The following is a 19,582-nucleotide window of genomic DNA, read 5'->3' as shown; positions in this document are numbered from 1 at the left end:
ACAACATTTACGTCATTTTGTGTTACAGGTTTATAAAGGCTTACCCCGCCCCTAGACATGTTATACCCTATCCAAAAGGATAGGGAACATGATGTCTGATCATTGGGTGGTCTAGTCGCTGGGACCCCATGATTTCTGGGCCGGCGTTGCGGGGTTCATGAACATGGAAGCCTGGAGCTTCCGTTTTCGTGTTGTGACAGCTAGTACACAGTCTGATCAATGCCTGTGTTGACTAAAACATTGTGAAAAAATAATTTTTTAAATGTTATGAATATGAATAAACCCCTTCCCTAATAGTTTTAATCACTCCCTTTTTCTATTTTTCAAATAAAATTATGTAAATAAAAAATACACATTAACATAATTGGTATCACTGCATGCAGAAATGTCCTTACTCTTAAAATATATTGATAATGAAACTGCATTATAAATGATGCAAAAAATGCAAAAGTACCAAAGTTCAGAATTGCAAATTTTTGGTCATACCAGAAAAAAATTTATTAAAACAATCAAAGCGAAAATGTTACTGATAAAAACAACAGATCATAGTGCAAGAAAAAAGATCCCTATGCAGCCCCATATATAATAAAAATAAAAGTGTGATAGAGATCAGAAGAGGACATTATTTAAGCATACAAATTTTCTTACAAAAATAATCATTATTTAAAAGTAGTAAAAAAAAAAAAAAAACTACTAAAACCATGTATCAGTGTAATATTATTGACTTATAGAATAAAGACAACTTGTCATTTTAACCATAAGGTTTAAAGAGGCACTGTCATTTTGAAAACTTTCAATATTTTACAGAACTAATCCTGAGATGCCTATTTTCAATATATATGTATTAAAAAAATGTAAATTTTCCCCAAAAATTACAACTAAAAATAGCCGCCACTAGGGGTCATCTGTCTTTGTACAGACTAGTCTGGATTTTGCAACAAACTGGATACCAGCTGTAAAGTGTGCTGGTATCCAGTATAGGAGATGGCCACTGCACTGGGTGCTGTGTAGGCAGGGACACATACTGCCTGTGTGAGCACAGCAAGCCTGCACACAAAAAGTCAATGCAGCTGTCATCTGAATCGGCGGAGTAAGCAGAACGTCCCAGTCCCATGGACTGTAGGGGAGCAGCGGAGCAATGCTCGACAGTGGACAGGTGTCGGAATGCGGGGGGGGGGGTGTCTGCGGAAGACCATTTGTATGTGGTTGGAGCAGGGGCACTGAGCATCAGCCTAACCTGGAGCCACAATAGCAGGGGAGGAAGCGTGGGCCGTATAGAGCATTGTTTCCCAACTGGGTGCATCCCGCTGTTGTAAAACTACAACTCCCAACATGCTCTTGGCTGTCTGGGCATGATGGGAGTTGTAGTCTCTGGCCATATTACATGCTGGTCTGATGTGTATAGTCATGGCAGTGGTCTCCAAATTCTGTATCTGCTGCTGTTCCAAAACTACAACTTCCAGCATGCCCTGACAGTGTGGACATGCTGGGAATTGTAGTTTTGCTAATGCTAAGGGAGACGTCACTATTTGCCTGCTCACATCTTCCCTAACATTGGCAAAGCTATAACTCCCAGCATGCCCTGACATTGAGGACATGCTGGGAGTTGTAGTTTTGCTAATGCTAGGGGAGATGTGAGCAGACAGCATACTGAGGGAGGGGGCTGAGGCCTGCACAGTGAGGCCACGCCTCTCCCTTGGAGGAGAGGAATTCAAGCAAGTGAGCAACAATAAAAGTGTAATAAAAAAAAAAAAGGTGCTAGACACATAAAAAATGTACAGGAGTAGGTACTAAGTAACATATCATTTTTCTTTTCTTTGCTCTATGACAGGTACGCTTTAACCCAAAAGTTGCAAAATAGTTTTGTTTTTATTAACATTTTGCCCTTGTCGTAAATTTTGGGATAAAATGAGTGGTGTCATTAAAAAGTAACATTGGTCAACATAAAACAAGCCCTCATATTGCCCTGTAGGTGGAAAAATAAAAGAATCATGAAAGGGTTCATTTACAATTCAGCCAGCATAAAAGGGATGACAAGCTCCTTTTTAATTCCTTCTGGTTCTACTACTTAAACAATCAGGACAAAATAAGTGCAAACATTATGTGTTTCACTAGTTCAGATTTAGCAGAAAATGACCACATGTTAAAATGCTGGCTAATGTGTTGTAGTATTAAAGGGAATGTGTCACCAAATGTGATTTTCTTTTTTTTTTTTTTTGTAGATTAAATAATTTTTTTAATTGTTTAAATATTTTTGAAAATATTAAAAAATGTTTATACTTGTCACAAAATCTGATCGGCAGGGGGAGCTAACACGAGGAATCTGGTGAAAGCAAGCAACATGTCTGGCTGCTGCAAACTAGACCTCGCCCGTCTACCTCCTTCCTTTGTCTATGTGCAAAAGGAAAGGGAGGAGGGGGTTTTGTAGTTTTTTGTTTTTTTTTTCATTTCCACTGTAACCATTTTGTTGGTGTATGAAGAGTGGTAAAGAACAGACTAGATGTCTCTTAATAGGTCACTGCTCTTTAGGGACTTCAAGAAAATGGTGCTGGCTCCCCCTTTTACCTAGCCTGTGCTATAAGTAAGCAGCTCATGCTTTTCTATGAGACACTCTTAGTCTTAACTTTCTTATGCCCTGTGCTTGCCATAAAGCAACTGTGTAGGTGTTGTGAAGTAACACACCACAAAGAGGCTACAGTAATGGCAGCCCCCAGTACACACTATTAATAAATTACATTAAAACTACATTGTCCTAAAACTAAATACATAAGCAAAATGCTTTATCTTGATAGAATCATTTTATTTATTAAAAAAATAAAATGGTGACACATTCCCTTTAAAGGGAATACAGTAGAATATCCAAATAGTGGACACTCACAGGGAATAAAAAAGTGTACGCTATTGAGAGATGTCATCTTTTGGGAAAAAAAACTCAAAAATGACCAAATACTGTACTGTACTCATAATAAGAGTATAAATACCTATAAACTGAGTGCTGTTTAATCACCCTTTATCCCCCATACCATTTCATCCCCTCGTTATACCCTGTGCCACCATATTCCCCCTTTGCTTTGTGCCAAATTATCCCCCCTTACCCCATGCCACATCATTTACCCTTGATCCCCTCCTGTGCCATTTCAGGGGAAGAAATGATACAGATTGACTTTACAATTGCATCTCTGGACTAATACGGCTGTTCAAATTTAATTTTATATACACACACACACACATTATATATATATATATATATATATATATATATATATACACCCACATATATATATATATATATATATATATATATATATATTGTAGGGAACAGCTCACACGGTGGGGTTGGCAATGACAGTATTCACACAGGCAGTAGGTTTCAAACGTCCAAGACGATGTTTATTTAAATGAATTTTGGGCACAGAGCACAGTGCAAACAAAACAACAAAACCTAAGCCTGTCCGGCTCAAACTAAACATCAGGATACCTCTGTATCCTACACACAAATGTCCATAGAGGAAGGTTCAGACCTGGTAGGTTTGAGCTGCAGCCCTGGCTGTGGCTGTTTTCCTCTGTCTATCCAGCAATCAGCAGTCACCCAACCTCACCTGAGGACACCTTGAAATAGGGAAACCCTTAGTGGACTAGGGGTGTGGACTGGAGCACTCCCACATCCAACCTGTCCTCCAGTCCAGGAAAACCAGCCCATGAAACTTAGCAAGAATGTGCTCTGCTAAAGCAGCATATCCTTCTGGATTTCATTTATAGTGCCCCGCTGAGAAAAGCAAGCGAAATATACACCCCATCCACCACTTTCCCGTATACTTTACCACAACATATATATATATATATATATATATATATATATGTTAAAATTTAAAAAGTTATTTTGTTTTCCCTTAGTCTGTCAGCAGCACAATGATGGGGTGAATCTCCACCCTTGTGAGCTGCAGGACCTAGGCATTTTTAATAGTAAACTCAAAACACCTACCCAGCAGGGATAAAACACACCTCAGAGAGAGGCACTGTGAGTTATATATATATATAACAAGAAAAAAAATAATTACATACATAATATAAGGGTGGGAACCTTGTGCTGCTGACAGACTAAGGGAAAACAAATTAACTTCTTAATTTTTAACTTCCCTGTTGTCTGCTCAGCAGCACAATGATGGGGATTTACATCGCATAATCAAGGGTGGGATTACACAATAACAGATCTGACAAAAGAAAAGTTCTCCAAAGATACATTATCTAATTTAAAATGTTTGAAGAAGGTTAAAGGAGTGCTCCAAGAGGCACTCTGGCAAATATGCTCTAAAGGTACTGAGCCTTGCTCAGCTCTGGAAATAGATAACGCTCTAGTGTGCAGTAAACTCAGGAGGCTCCAAATTGGCCATCTGATAAGTACCTTGATGCAATCACAAATCCAACGTGCTTTAGTAGGCTCGGAGGATCTCTAACCTCTATTTGAGCCATGATACAGGATGAACAGATTTTAATCCATCCTAAAAGCACTTGTTCTGTCAATGTAGATCTGGATAGCTCTCACAAGATCCAGATTATTCAAATGGTTCTCTTCTCCAGCAGAAGTATCTGGAACATACCTAGGTAAGCAGATTAACTGATTACGGTTAGTGAAGGAAGGGACCTTAGGAGAGAAGTTAGGTAAGTATCTTAGTAATACTCTGTCCGACAAAAACACAGTATAAGGCTCAGATGAAGCAAAGGCCTGAGCTCTCCAACTCTTTTTGCTGTTGTAATTGCTAAAAGAAAACAAACTTTCATAGAAAGATATTTTAGGTCCACTTCCTGTAGAGGCTGAAAGGGAGAAAAACCAAGATGTTTGAGGACTAAGCTTAGATCCCATGTAGAGACGGGTTTAACAGCCCTAGGACGAAGTCTTTTATCTTAATGGGTAGCATTGGGGCACCTGTGAGGCCTGCTATATATAAACCAGCAAGGGTGGGGCTTGTAACCTGTCTCCCCCCTCCCATTGTATGTGTGCTGAGTTCACACTGGAGGCGACTGGGGAGCAGTCTGCAAGTTGGACCTTAGGCTGCTGTATATCTGGTTCCTGGTTCTATGCATCTGGCCAGGCAAAAAAGGTTAGTGGTTAGGTCCCGCATCACATGAGAAACCTTGGCGTGGTATGCGGGCTCAGGTATGTCCTTCATATAAGGATATAATGGCTAATGTCTCATTTTTACATCAGTTTTGAGGATTAGCTAATATCATTGTATATGCTTACCACAGGATTGAAACCCCACTTTTGTCCATAGGTGCGGGTCCTCTACCCCATTGTATGAGTGCACAATTGCACATGGGGTTGAGCACCTGTTATCACCTTCAGACTACGTTGTTTTGTTTTTCTGTTTAAAGTCAGTCATGTTGTTTGCATCCATATACACGTTTATCAGGTGTCAGGATGTGATTGTGGTACTTGTGACCGTCTGCAGGCATTCTCCATTGTATGCAATTTTTGCTGGGGACATCGCCCTTAGCAACGGTTGACAAGTGCAGGGCCTCCACCCCAGCGAAGGTGCACAATTGCACTTGGGGTTGAGTTTCCTGCTATAGCCATGTCCATGCAAATATAAGCCGGCAAGCGTCTTTTAAGGCTTATACCAATGCACCCTTTTATCTTAATGGGTAGCGTTGGGGGTTTCACCTGTGAGGCCTGCTATATATAAACCAGCAAGGGTGGGGCTTGTAACCTGTCTCCCCCCTCCCATTGTATGTGTGCTGAGTTCACACTGGAGGCGACTGGGGAGCAGTCTGCAAGTTGGACCTTAGGCTGCTGTATATCTGGTTCCTGGTTCTATGCATCTGGCCAGGCAAAAAAGGTTAGTGGTTAGGTCCCGCATCACATGAGAAACCTTGGCGTGGTATGTGGGCTCAGGTATGTCCTTCATATAAGGATATACTGGCTAATGTCTCATTTTTACATCAGTTTTGAGGATTAGCCAATATCATTGTATATGCTTACCACAGGATTGAAACCCCACTTTTGTCCATAGGTGCGGGTCCTCTACCCCATTGTATGAGTGCACAATTGCACATGGGGTTGAGCACCTGTTATCACCTTCAGACTACGTTGTTTTGTTTTTCTGGTGATGGCTCTTGACTTCAAGAATCTGAAATAATCTCTGTCCTAGAAAGGCAGACATCGCAGAAATCCGTAATTTAAGAGAATTAGGAGATAGTCCTTTGTCAAAGCCATCCTGCAAGAATTCTAGAATTTGAGCAGTTGTAGGAGTAGTAGCGTCAACTTGCTTGGCCGCACACCAACTAAGGAAGATATTTCTGACTCTGTCATATGTTTTATTGGTAGCTTCACTCCTAGAGTGAGATAGCGATTGCAATATGTGGTCCGAGAAGCCCCTGGCTTTCAGTATGGACCTATCAATCTCCAAGCCGTCAGGTAGAGAGATGCCAGGTTGTGGCAGAGCTGAGTTCCCTGGGATACCAGGTTCTGCCTCAGAGGAAGCTTCCAGAACAAACCCTTGCTCATCATGAGCTGGGAGAACCAGGATCTCTTGGGCCAAAACGGGATTATCGCTATCACAGAGGCCTGATCCTGTTTGATCTTTATTAATACCCTCGGTATCATTGCAGTCGGTGGAAAGAGGTAAGCCAGACTGAAGTTCCAGGGGATTGACATTGCATCCATTACCCACGGCTGATCCTCAGAGTAAAGGGAGCAAAAGTAAGTAAGTAAGTTTGGTGTTGTATCTGGTCGCCATCAGGTCGATCTCTTGAGCAGACAGATCACAGTTCCGGGGGAATGGTCTCTATGTCCAGAGATTTTCCAACAACTCTGTCACCAGTGGGGACCACTGGTGACAGAGTTGTTGGAAAATCTCTGGACATAGAGACCATTCCCCCGGAACTGTGATCTGTCTGCTCAGGCGATCTGCCAAAGTGTTCTGGACTCCTCTGATGTGGACAGCGGATAACCTCGTTATCCTGGATTCCGCCCAGTTGAAGATCTTTCCCACTTCCTGAAGAAGTGAACTGGATCTGGTACCTCCCTGTTTTTTTATATAGAACACCGAGGCCACGTTGTCCGACTTGATACGGATGGCCTTCCCCAGAAGGAGGTTCGAAATGCTTCAGAGCATAAAATATGGCTCTCAACTCTTTGGTGTTGGAAGACAGAGCTAGTTCCTCCAGATTCCAGTCCCCTGAAATCGTGACATCCAACATGTGGGCACCCCAACCGGTCGATTTTAGGCATCCCATCTCTTATTCCCATCTCTTATTGGAGTCCAATTCCATAAGAGACCGGTTCCAGAGGCGCAGGATTTCTGACTGAAGTAGCCTCAAATGCCATAGGGCCCAAGGTACTGCCTCTGCTATGGAGGACAGAAGACCAAGGAAACTCATCATGGTCCTGAGAGTGACTTTGCGAGGTGTTCTGAGGAAGCGGTATCCTCTTAGGATATGATCCTTCCTGGCCGCAGAGAGGTACAGCTTCATCTCTGTTGAATTAATGATGAAGCCTAGCAATTGCTTGGTTGTTGTCAAGGTCAAGTCTAATTTATCTCAGTTGATCAACCAACCCACACTCTGGAGTAATTCTAGAGTTATCTTGGCAGGATCCAGAAGTATCGACTCTGAGCTGGCTATTAACAGCCAGTCGTCCAGATATGGGATAACTCTTATCCCCGACAATCTGAGAACCACCATCATAGAGGACACCACCTTGGTGAATACAAAGGGGGGCTGAAGTGATCCCGAAGGGGAGGACCTTGAACTGAAGATGAAAAAGAATCCCTCGGATTCTGACAGCAATTCTCAGAAAACTTCTGTGTTCTGGATAAATAGGGATGTGAAAGAAGGAATCATTCAGATGAAGAGATGACATAAACTCTCCCTTGGAATTTAGAGGCTTGATGGATCTTATAGTTTCCATCTTGAAACTTCTTTTTAGGAAGTGGCGGTTCAAATACCTTAAGTCTATTATAAGGCGATGTTTCCCTGAAGGCTTTGGTACAAGGAAAATCGTTGAGTATACGCCTTTGCCTTCTTCTGAAGGGGGAACAGGCTCCAGCACTGCCAAAGAAATTATCTCTAGAATCAAGCTTTCTAACAAAACCTGCTTTGGTCCCTGCAAGATGGCGGACACAAGAAATTTTTCTTGAGGAACAACATAAAGGGCAAGAGAATAACCTTTCTCTACTATTTGGAGAACCCAGGAATGCTTTATCTTCTGTGTCCAGGCAGGAAAAAACAAAGATAGGCGGCCGCCCATTGGAGTATCGACCCTGTCAAAAACTCTGCTTCTTTGTTCAGATGCCGTCTTATACTGATTCCCTCTTCTGGAGGTCCTAGACCCCTACCGCAAGTAGAAAGCGACTGTCTGTTCCTCCTATTTGGAGGAGGGCTTCTCCGAACATATCTCTTAGAGGAGGAAGGAGTTAAGGGTAAGGATGTATCCTTCCTGTCAGAAAGCTCTTCCATAATAGAGTCCAGTTCTGGCCCAAAAAGCTTTCCAGGTAAGTATTTAATATTACATAGTTGAAACTTAGAAGAACTGTCACCCGGCCAGGGTCGCAGCCAAATGGCTCTTCTGCCCGCTGTAGATAGGCCTATGGTCTTTGCAACAAACTTCAACTGTAACGCAGAGGTGTCGACTAAAAAATCTACGCCCAGATTTATTTTTCCAAAATTAGACAAAAGATCTTCTCTCGCAACTCCGGAACTGATGTCTTCTACCAAGTTATTTAACCACTACCTCAGGCATAAAGCCACATTATTGGAGGCAATGGCTACAGAGCTCTGACCAGAACCAGCAATATAGGTTCACTTAAAAGCCACCTCCTGCCGACGATCTATTGGATCACGGAGATTAGAACCAACTTCGGAAAGACATTTTTGCAATGGCCATATCCACCCTAGGTGGATTAACCCAAGGTTTGGCCTGAGACTCTTCAATGGGATACATCATTTTGTATCTTTTAGAAATAACAGGAGTTTTCTCCGGTCTCTCCCACTTCGCTGACATCAATGCGGAGAGTAGATCATCCATCTGAAAGCCTCTAAGCACTTTAGATGTGGAGGGAGTATCAGGCTTAGGACTTGGCTGGCTCTCAACCTGCAAATTAATTTCTGAGATTTTTCCGGAGGAAAATAGTATCTGGAGAAATCCACCACCTCATCTTGAGAAGAACGGGAACCGGAATCTTTCTTCTCAAAACTATCCACCTCTAGAGCGGGGGAGGGATGACTGTAGCGTGAATGCTTTCTAGGAGTACTAAGAGAATCTTTAAGATACTTAATTGATCCCGTGATGAAGTCCTTAACCCGGACATACATGTCCCTGATATTGGGTTCACCCGAGGATGGCAGAGGAGGTGGTGGGCGACAAGCTCCACATGTAGTGAAATCACTATCATCAGGAAGGGGAATATTACACCTCCTACAAGAGAGATGCCGATTCTTTTCCAGAGATTTACGTGGAGCTCTGCTGGATTCTCTGGAAGACATTCAGGAGAAAAAAACATTTTGTAAAAAAATCTCTCGGGGGGGGGGGGGGGGGGGGGCATAACACACCATGAAGCAAAAAAAGCAGAGGCTAAATAGCAAGGCACAGAAAGGTACAGCAAGGCAAACCCTGTAGCTGCAGGCTCAAAGAGACAGACCTAAGGAAAAGCCTGCCTTATATAGGGGGTAAATCCCGCCCCCAGGAAGTCAGAATGGATTTCCAAGAAAATACAAAAAAACAATTAAAACAGTATGGATAACATATTAATTGAATAAGAATCCTACTAGTAAGGATTCAAAACCAAAAATATATCTCCATAAAGAGATAAGAATAGTGCAATCACATGTTCACAAGCTCCGCCCCCCGCCCCCCCCCCCCCCAAGCAGGGAAGACAGAGCAAGACACGCGCGCTATACACGGCACACTGCCAAACTGAAAGTAAAACTTTGCACGGACTTGTACAGCAGAGCGCCATGCGAACTCTGACCCATGCGAACGCTGACCCATGCGAACGCTGACACCATGCGCTGACACCATGCGCTGACACCATATGCACGGATGAAGCAACCTCCTGACATCAGGGTGCAGAGTAGGTACATGCCGCAGGTAACAAAATACAGTAATAGCAGAGGGGGGGGGGGGGGGGGGAAGGCGAACCCTCCAGTAACCCAGATCCTGCTCACAGGACAGAAAAAACTCAGTGTCTCTCCCTGAGCGGTGTTTTATCCCTATTGGCAGGTGTTTTGAGTTTTATATTAAAAATTTCTAGGTCCTGCAGCTCACAGGGGCGCATATTCACCCCATTATTGTGTTGCTGAGCAGATGAAAGGGAAATATATATATATATATATATATATATATATATATATATATATATGTGTGTGTGTGTGTGTTACATTCTCTTTTATTAATAGAAAAGGGCATCAATATGGATTAAGCAGCAATGGCAAGTTTAGCTCAATTCAAATATCAGTTCAAGAGTGACACTTTGAATCTATAAAGCCCAAAATACAGAACACCATGAGCTAAGGCTGGAAGGATCACACAATGTTTCAGGTCCACATCTCCAACAGAAGTAGCCTGTAGCAAAATAACTATGAACATGGAATGCTTAAAATAAAACAATGACATCATCAACTATCCATTGCTAAAAAAAAGTTATCTTAAAGGAGATCTCTGTGAGAAATTAAAGAAAAAAGTAAGATGCAGGACACAAGGAAGTATTGAACTTGTACCATGAAAATTAAAAGCGACTAAACAGCAAAGTGCAAGATGATCTGAAGAGTCTAAATGGGAAGTATTGTAGTTCAGGTACTTACGCTTTCCTGTGGAGAGACTTCGGTTATATCCAACAGGGCTGAAATACTCAAAGATGAAAACAGTCACAGCGACCACAGTAAGACACATGACAAACATCATGACCCAGACGGCAGGGCTGTACGGCTCTGGAAAAGAGGATGAGACTCTTGAGTATAGCAATAATAAAATATAAATGTACTGTAGAAGATACACCAGAATCTCAAGAACTGTTCTTCACCATCTTTACAACTGTAATGTGATACTCTATTCACTTTATTAGGAAAAAAAATAAAAATACTGTTTGTACAAAGTTACATGTAGTGTTGTGCGCGAATATTTCGAACTTTTATTGCGAATATCGCAAATTCACAAATTTGTGAATAATGCGAATATATTCGCTATATTTTCGAAATTGCGAATTTGAGCTTTTTTTCGCATTTGCGCATGTGTGCATATTTGTATATTCCTTCTTTTCACTTGTGGGCCAATTAGAATTATGCAAATACACTTGTCATAGATTATCAACAACATCCCTAGCAACCAATAGTAAAGTTGCCCACCCCCTCACAGTTTTCTTCCTCAAATACCCAAATATGCGAATATTCCCAGATGTGAATATAACAAATATGCGAAATTCGTGAAATAGGACGATTATTCGACTGTATATTTGCGAAATATCGCAAATTCGAAAATGGGCAACGCCGCTCACTAGTTACATGTTGAAGTTACTCGAAACTTGGCTGATATCAAATAAGGATCAGACATACTAAAATTCTGCAACAGGACCAGTAGTCATGAGGCTTTACAGGAAAACGAGAAATGGGGGGTCACTCTGTCAGGACCACCAGCAGCTACTGTGGAAAAGGTTACATGTCTTAGCACACCTTTTGACCCTCACCTTATCTCAATACAATTAATCATGTTTTCAATGTGAGAGCCTAGGGTAGCACAAGCTGAAAATAAGGCACAGCATGCTGTATGAGCTCTATTCTCTCTTTATACTTGTACACTGCCTTTATGATTCTCTTAGACAGACTGCCTTATATTTGCTCTCCTCTACTTCTACAGCCTGTGTGAGATTTCCTCCAGGGTTCCTTGTCTACTATCTAAGCAACCCAACCTCTGCTCTGTAATTTATAATACTAAGGGAGTAGAAACTCTACTAGACTTATCTTTGTCTTGTTACCAGAAAAATTGTAGATTTCTAATGAAGACAATTTGGAAAGTTGCATTACTTTGCATTCAGTGACATTGCAGTGACATTGCCGGTAAGTTGCAGTGACATTGCACCTGCTGGGAAACGCCCACTTTCTCCTGTCAGGAGCGCACACCATGTGAGCAAGGGCAAAGGTAGGATACAAAAAAATTAAGTGCAGGAGGGGTATTAAGAGTTGTTAGTGCATATAATCTGAGTTAGTTTAGAAAATATGGTTTGATGACAGATACTCTTTAAAGGGGTATTCCAGGATTTTTTTTTATATATGACTATGCCACAGGGGCTGTTAGTGTAGTTCATAATATAATATAGTGTCTGTACCTGTATGTGACGGATTTCTCACAATTCTACTGTGATTTTCACCCCAATTTTACATTTTAACAGCATACAAAATGACTGTTGTCTTAGATTTTTCCCAGCTTGCAATGCAGCCGAGACCTGACATCATTAGTCTTAGCTGATGACAGGGAGCCTGTCTGCTTCAATGGGTGGAGTGATCGCTTGGTGGGAGAGGGATCAATCTGCAACTAATGCAACAGCTGTAGGCACCCTGATTGAAAACCGCAGGTCTTTTGATGTATACAGCTCATTTATGTTTCAATGGGTGGGGTGGCTGATGTATGGGAGGGAGGAAATTGGAATTTTGGGATTTGTAGTCAAAAAAAGAAAAGTCAAACAGGAAATACATGTTCACAAAAAGCTAGCCACAGTATTATGGTAATCTCACAACATAGCCATTTAGCCCCAAGACAAGCGCAGATCCTTCTTAGCATGTCCATTACTACCTGCCAGGTACGTACTAAAATCACCTTATGGTGGAGAACCCCTTTAATGTACATGGTCCATCCACAAAAGACAAGAAAATGTCTCCACTCTAGTACTAATGTGCAATGCTCCCTCTAAGCTTTGTTAGCTGTTGAACAGAATGTTTAGTTATCTGGACAATGTTCCATCAAGGGTGAACGTGACTTTTTAGTGGACTTTGCGTTACTGTAAATGGTTTACTCTTTTTTTTTTTTTTTTTACAAGTTGAACACTTGAAATAGATGTGTTTCAGCTGTAAAAACGATATGGCCAATAATTGTGCTGCAAAACTATAGGCATTCATATAATGTGGGAGATATTTCACAACTATTGTAATTTCTGTTCCAGCGATATTAATCACATCTTTTTTTTTGCTCCTCATATCTTAACCCCTTAAGGAACGTCATGACACCCTGGTACTTAAGGACCCATGACGTACGCGTACATCATGGAGAATTCCACCCCCCGCCGTGCACCGGGTGGGGATCGGACCGGGATTCCTGCTGAAATCATTCAGCAGGCATCCCCTGCAAAGGCCCAGGGGGGTCATCAGACCCCCCCATGTCAGTGATTGCGGCAAATCGCAAGTGAATTCCCACTTGTGATTCGCGCAATTCCGGGTCATTAGGGGTCTATGGTGACCCGATGACCCGGAATAGAAGGGGGATCGCGGGTGTCCATGACACCCACAATCCCCCTGAAGGTATAGGAGTGAGGTGGCAGGATTGCCACCCCTCCTATCCCTGCTATTGGTGGTCTAGACGCGACCACCAATATCAGATCGGGGGCAGGGGTTAACTTTCGTTTTCCCCGTCCTGCCCACCCACAATAGGCAGGGCAGTACAGGGAAACCCAACAGGGACCAGCGCCGAAGATCCACTTACCGATCCGGAGGCTGCGGGTGACGGAGATCGGCGGGCAGCGATGGAGATTGGCGGGCGGCGACGTTGTGCGGCTGGATCCTACGGAAGCCGGTAAGTTGCCTAGCGACATTTGGAGGGTACAGTCTGAGACCACTAGATAGTGGTCTCTAACTGTAGCCCTCCAGATGTTGCAAAACTACAACTCCCAGCATGCCCAAACAGCTGATTGGGCATGCTGGAATATGAAGTTTTGCAACAGCTGGAGGGCTACAGTTTGAGACCACTATCTAGTGGTCTCTAAACTGTATCCCTCCAGATCTTGCAAAACTACAACTCCTAGCATGCCCAAACAGCTGTTTGCTGTCCGGGCATGCTGGGATTTTTAGTTTTGCAACATCTGGAGGGTCACAGTTTGAAGATCACTTTGCAGTGTTCTCTAAAACTGTAGCCCTCCAGATGTTGCAAAACTGCAAATCCCAGCATGCCCAAACAGCTGTCTCGGCATGCTGGGAGTTGTAGTTACGTACCTCCAGCTGTTGCATAGCTACATCTCCCAGCTTGCCCTTTGGTGATCAGTACATGCTGGGAGTTGTAGTTTTGCAACAGCTGGAGGGCTACAGTTTGAGACCACTATCTAGTGGTCTCTAAACTGTATCCCTCCAGATCTTGCAAAACTACAACTCCTAGCAGGCCCAAACAGCTGTTTGCTGTCCGGGCATGCTGGAATTCGTAGTTTTGCAACATCTGGAGGGTCACAGTTTGGAGATCACTTTGCAGTGTTCTCTAAAACTGTAGCCCTCCAGATGTTGCAAAACTGCAAATCCCAGCATGCCCAAACAGCTGTCTCGGCATGCTGGGAGTTGTAGTTACGTACCTCCAGCTGTTACATAACTACATCTCCCAGCATGCCCTATGGTGATCAGTACATGCTGGGAGTTGTAGTTTTGCAACAGCTGGAGGCACACTGGTTGAAAAATACTGAGTTAGATAACAAAACCTAACTGAAGGTTTTCCAACCAGTGTGCCTCCAGCTGTTGCAAAACTACAACTCCCAGCATGCACGGTCTGTCAGTACATGCTGGGACTTGTAGTTTTGAAACAGCTGGAGGTTTGCCCCCCCCCCCCCCCCCCATGTGAACGTACAGGGTAAATCCACACGGGCAGGTTTTAAGTAAGTTTCTTGCTTCAGGTTTGGGCTGTGGCAAATTTTTCGCCGCAGCGCAAACACCTAGCGGGAAACTCACCGTAACACACCAGTGCGAACATACCCTAAAAACACTACACTAACACAAAATAAAGGGTAAAACACTACATATACACCCGCCTACACTGCCCCCCCCCCAATAAAAATTAAAAACGTATTGTATGGCAGTGTTTCCAAAAAAGAGCCTCCAGCTGTTGCAAAACAACAACTCCTAGCATTTCTGGACAGCCACTGACTGTCCAGGCATGCTGGGAGTTTAGCAACAGCTGGAGGCACCCTGTTTGGGAATCACGGGTGTAGAATACCCCTATGTCCACCCCTATGCAATCCCTAATTTAGTCCTCAAATGCGCATGGCGCTCTCTCACTTCAGAGCCCTGTCGTATTTCAAGGAAACAGTTTAGGGCCACATATGAGGTATCTCCGTACTCAGGAGAAATTGCACTACAAATTTTGTGGGGCTTTTTCTCCTTTAACCTCTTATGTTAAGGAAAAGTTGGGGGCTACACCAGCTTGTTAGTGTAAAAAAAATTAACAATTTACACTAACATGCTGGTGTTGCCCCATACTTTTTATTTTCACAAGCGTTAAAAGGAAAAAAAAGACCCCCAAAAGTTGTAACACAATTTCTCCTGAGTACAGAAATACCCCATATGTGGGCGTAAAATGCTCTGCAGGCGCACAACAAGGCTCAGGAGTGAGAGCGCACCATGTTCATTTGAGGCCTAAATTGGTGATTTGCACATGGGTGGCTGATTTTACAGTGGTTCTGACATAAACGCAAAAAAATAAATACAAACATGTGACCCCATTTTGGAAACTTCACCCCTCACTTAATGTAATAAGGGGTACAGTGAGTATTTACGCCCCACATGTGTCTGACAGATTTAATTTAATTTTTCATTTGCACAGCCCACTGTTCCAAAGATCTGTCAAATGCCAGTGGGGTGTAAATACTCACTGCACCCCGTATTAAATTCTGTGAGGGGTGTAGTTTTCCAAATAGGGTCACATGTGGGGGGGGGGGTCCACTCTTCTGGCACCACGGGGGGCTTTGTGAATGCACATGGCCCCTGACTTTCATTCCAAACAATTTTTTCCAATTTTCCCAAAAGCTCAATGGCGCTCCTTCTCTTCTGAGCATTGTAGTGCTCCAGCAGAGCACTTGACGTCCACAAATGGGGTATTTCCATACTCAGAAGAGATGGTGTTTCAAATTTTGGGGGGCATTTTGTCCTATTACCCCTTGTAAAAATTTTAAATTTGAGGGAAAACTAGCATTTACACATCCAACTTTCAAGAAAAGTCATCAAACACCTGTGGGGTGTTAAGGCTCACTGGACCCCTTGTTACGTGCCTTGAGGGGTGTAGTTTCCAAAATAGTATGCCATGTGTTTGTTTGTTTTTTTGCTATTCTGGCACCATAGGGGCTTCCTAAATGCGACATGCCCCCCAAAAAACCATTTCAGAAAAACTCACTCTCCAAAATCCCACTGTCGCACCTTCCCTTTTGAGCCCTCTACTGCGCCCGCCGAACACTTGACATACACATATGAGGTATTTTCTTACTCGAGAGAAATTGAGTTACAATTTTAGGAAGATTTCTCTCCTTTTACCCCTTGTAAAAATTCAATAACTAGGTCTACAAGAACATGAGAGTGTAAAAAATGAAGATTTTGAATTTTCTCCTTCAATTTGCTGCTATTCCTGTGAAACACCTAAAGGGTTAACAAACCTTTTGAATGTCATTTTGAATACTTTGAGGGGTGCAGTTTTTATAATGGGGTCATTTGTGGGGTATTTCTAATAAGAAGAACTGGTCCCTGAAAATTTTCTATTTAGAAAATGTTTTGAAAAATTGGAAAATTGCTGCTATACTTTGAAGCCCTCTGATGTCTTCCAAAAGTAAAAACATGTCAACTTTATGATGGAAACATAAAGTAGACATATTGTATATGTGAATCAATATATTATTTATTTTAATATTCATTTTCCTTATAAGCAGAGAGCTTCAAAGTTAAAAAAAATTCTACATTTTAAATTTTTTCATCAAATTTTGGAATTTTTCACCAAGAAATGATGCAAGTATCGACAAAATTTTACCACTAACATAAAGTAGAACATGTCACAAAAAACTATCTCGGAATCAGAATGAAAGGTAAAAGCATCCCAGAGGTATTAATGTTTAAAGTGACAGTGGTCAGATGTGCAAAAAATGGCCGTGTCCTACAGTGAAAATTGGCTGGGTCCTTAAGGGGTTAAAGGTCTCTTTTGCTGGTTTGAAAATATGAAAATATGTGAGAGTTCATTTTCGTGGCATCTTTGTTTTGTTTTTTAACACCCAAAAAATTTTGGTGCCCAAAAAAATTTCTTTTTTTCCCACCATTAGAGATGAGCGAACTTTTGAAAAATTACATTTCGCCTATTCACCAAATGTTCCGAAAAATATGTTTTTCGGGTCAAATTGGAAAATTGCTGCTATACTTTGAAGCCCTCTGATGTCTTCCAAAAGTAAATTTTCCGAAAAATATGTTTTTCGGGTCAAATTGGAAAATTGCTGCTATACTTGACCCTGAAGCATGAGGAGACCATATAGTGGATAAATGAGACAGCCTGGAGGTGGCTGAAGTATGAGGAGACCATATAGAGGTTGAATGAGACAGCCTGGAGGTGGCAGCAGCAGCATCATGAGTCCTAAAAGTGACCCTAATGCATGGAATTTCTGAAACTAGGGACCAGTACATTAATTATGTTTTCCAGTATCCATGGCAGCACAATGAGAGAGCCTGGATGTGGTAGCATCAGCATGAAGAGACCATAGAGCAGCACAATTAGGGAGCCTGGAGGTGGCAGCATCAGCATGATGAGACCACAGAGCAGCACAATTAGAGAGCCTGGAGGTGGCAGCATCAGCATGAGGAGACCATAGAGCAGCACAGTTAGAGAGCCTGGAGTTGGCAGCATCAGCATGAGGAGACCATATGACGGCACAATGACAGAGCCTGGAGGTGGTAGCATCAGCATGAGGAGACCATATGGTGGCACAATGACAGAGCCTGGAGGTGGTAGCATCAGCATGAAGAGACCATAGAGCAGCACAATTAGAGAGCCTGGAGGTGGCTGCATCAGCATGATGAGACCATAGAGCAGCACAGTTAGAGAGCCTGGAGTTGGCAGCATCAGCATGAGGAGACCATATGACGGCACAATGACAGAGCCTGGAGGTGGTAGCATCAGCATGAGGAGACCATATGGTGGCACAATGACAGAGCCTGGAGGTGGTAGCATCAGCATGAAGAGACCATAGAGCAGCACAATTAGAGAGCCTGGAGGTGGCTGCATCAGCATGATGAGACCATAGAGCAGCACAGTTAGAGAGCCTGGAGTTGGCAGCATCAGCATGAGGAGACCATATGACGGCACAATGACAGAGCCTGGAGGTGGTAGCATCAGCATGAGGAGACCATATGGTGGCACAATGACAGACCGTGGAGGTGGTAGCATTAGCATGAGGAGACCTTGGAGCAGCACAATGACAGAGCCTGGAGGTGGCAGCAGCTGCATGAGGGCCATGCCAACTGAGGGATGAGTCTGAGGAACCCACTGACTGTTGACTGGGGGGTGCCGGATGTCACTTGGGATGAAGTGGACGACCAAGTGAACCGATCAATCACAGCTGCTGGGTTGCTGGTCGCGACACGACTGCTAGCTGATATTGGGAGCTCAGATCTCTCGCTGCCACATCCGGTTGCCACACACCCCTACTCTGCTGTGACCTCTGCCTGCGCCTGATGAAATTAGGCCCTTGACAGATTAACATGTACAAAATAATATGCTACTGTAAGTATGTGGTATGCACTTATGAGGCAGAAAAAAATGCACTACAGTGCCATTAAAAATAGGTATTTTAGTAAAACACCAGCCAGTGATTACTTCTGCCTGGACTTTCACAGTATCTAGGCCCTTGACAGATTAACAGGTACAAAATAGTACACTACTTAGATTTAGGTATGTGGTATGCACTTCTGAGGGCAGAAAAATGTGTTACGGTACGCTTCAAAAATTAGATTAAAACAACAGCCGGTGATTACTTTTGGCTGTCCTTTCACAGTATGTAGGCCCTTGACATATTAACAGCTGCAAAATAGTACACTACTTAGATGTAGGTATGTACTTATGAGGACAGAAAAATGCACTACAGTACACTTAAAAATACGTATTTTTGCACAACACCAACAGCACACAGTCGCTGTGTACTAAATCCAAAATTGAACTCTATCACAGACTATTAGGAATGGACTAGTATAACCAGCAGATTCGTTGTGGAACAAAGACACAGAATTGCGCTGAAAAATTATTCCTGCCTCCTCTGCTAAGGTTTATGAAGTTGATGCAGCTTGTTGAAATGTATGAGGCAACACACAGCTCTCTGCCCCTCTCTGTAATACAATGCTGTAGAAAGTGACTGGGAGGTTAATAGCTGCAGTAAAAATCCTATTCAGTGAAAAAAAAAACACTGCTCTCTGTCCACTAGAATGATGATGTGACTAGGAAGTTAAACACTGCTGTAATAAGCTTTTCTGTGGAACACACACACAGGCTGTCCGTCCTATCTCTCTGCGGTGTAATGAATGAAGTTATGAGCCGCAATATGGCTGCCGATTATATAGGGTTGTGACATCACAGGGTGACTGGCTGCTGATAGACTGCATCCTG

The 19,582-nt window shown here is 42.8% G+C and overlaps 1 protein-coding gene across 5 annotated transcripts in view; it reads right to left on the bottom strand.

Moving 5' to 3' along the window:
* GRIN2D (glutamate ionotropic receptor NMDA type subunit 2D) overlaps positions 1–19,582 on the bottom strand; it is an 855,799-nt gene that overhangs the window by 207,182 nt on the left and 629,035 nt on the right. For all 5 annotated transcript variants that reach the window (XM_056544763.1, XM_056544766.1, XM_056544762.1 and 2 more), the window contains one exon: positions 10,801–10,926. In XM_056544763.1, the coding sequence (XP_056400738.1) occupies positions 10,801–10,926 (126 nt within the window). The remainder of the gene's footprint in view (positions 1–10,800; positions 10,927–19,582) is intronic.

The sequence above is a fragment of the Hyla sarda genome, chromosome 10 (genome assembly GCF_029499605.1).
Source record: "Hyla sarda isolate aHylSar1 chromosome 10, aHylSar1.hap1, whole genome shotgun sequence".
Lineage (NCBI taxonomy): Eukaryota > Metazoa > Chordata > Amphibia > Anura > Hylidae > Hyla > Hyla sarda.
Note: the sequence above shows the minus strand (reverse complement) of the source record. Positions and strands in the feature narration are given on the sequence as shown.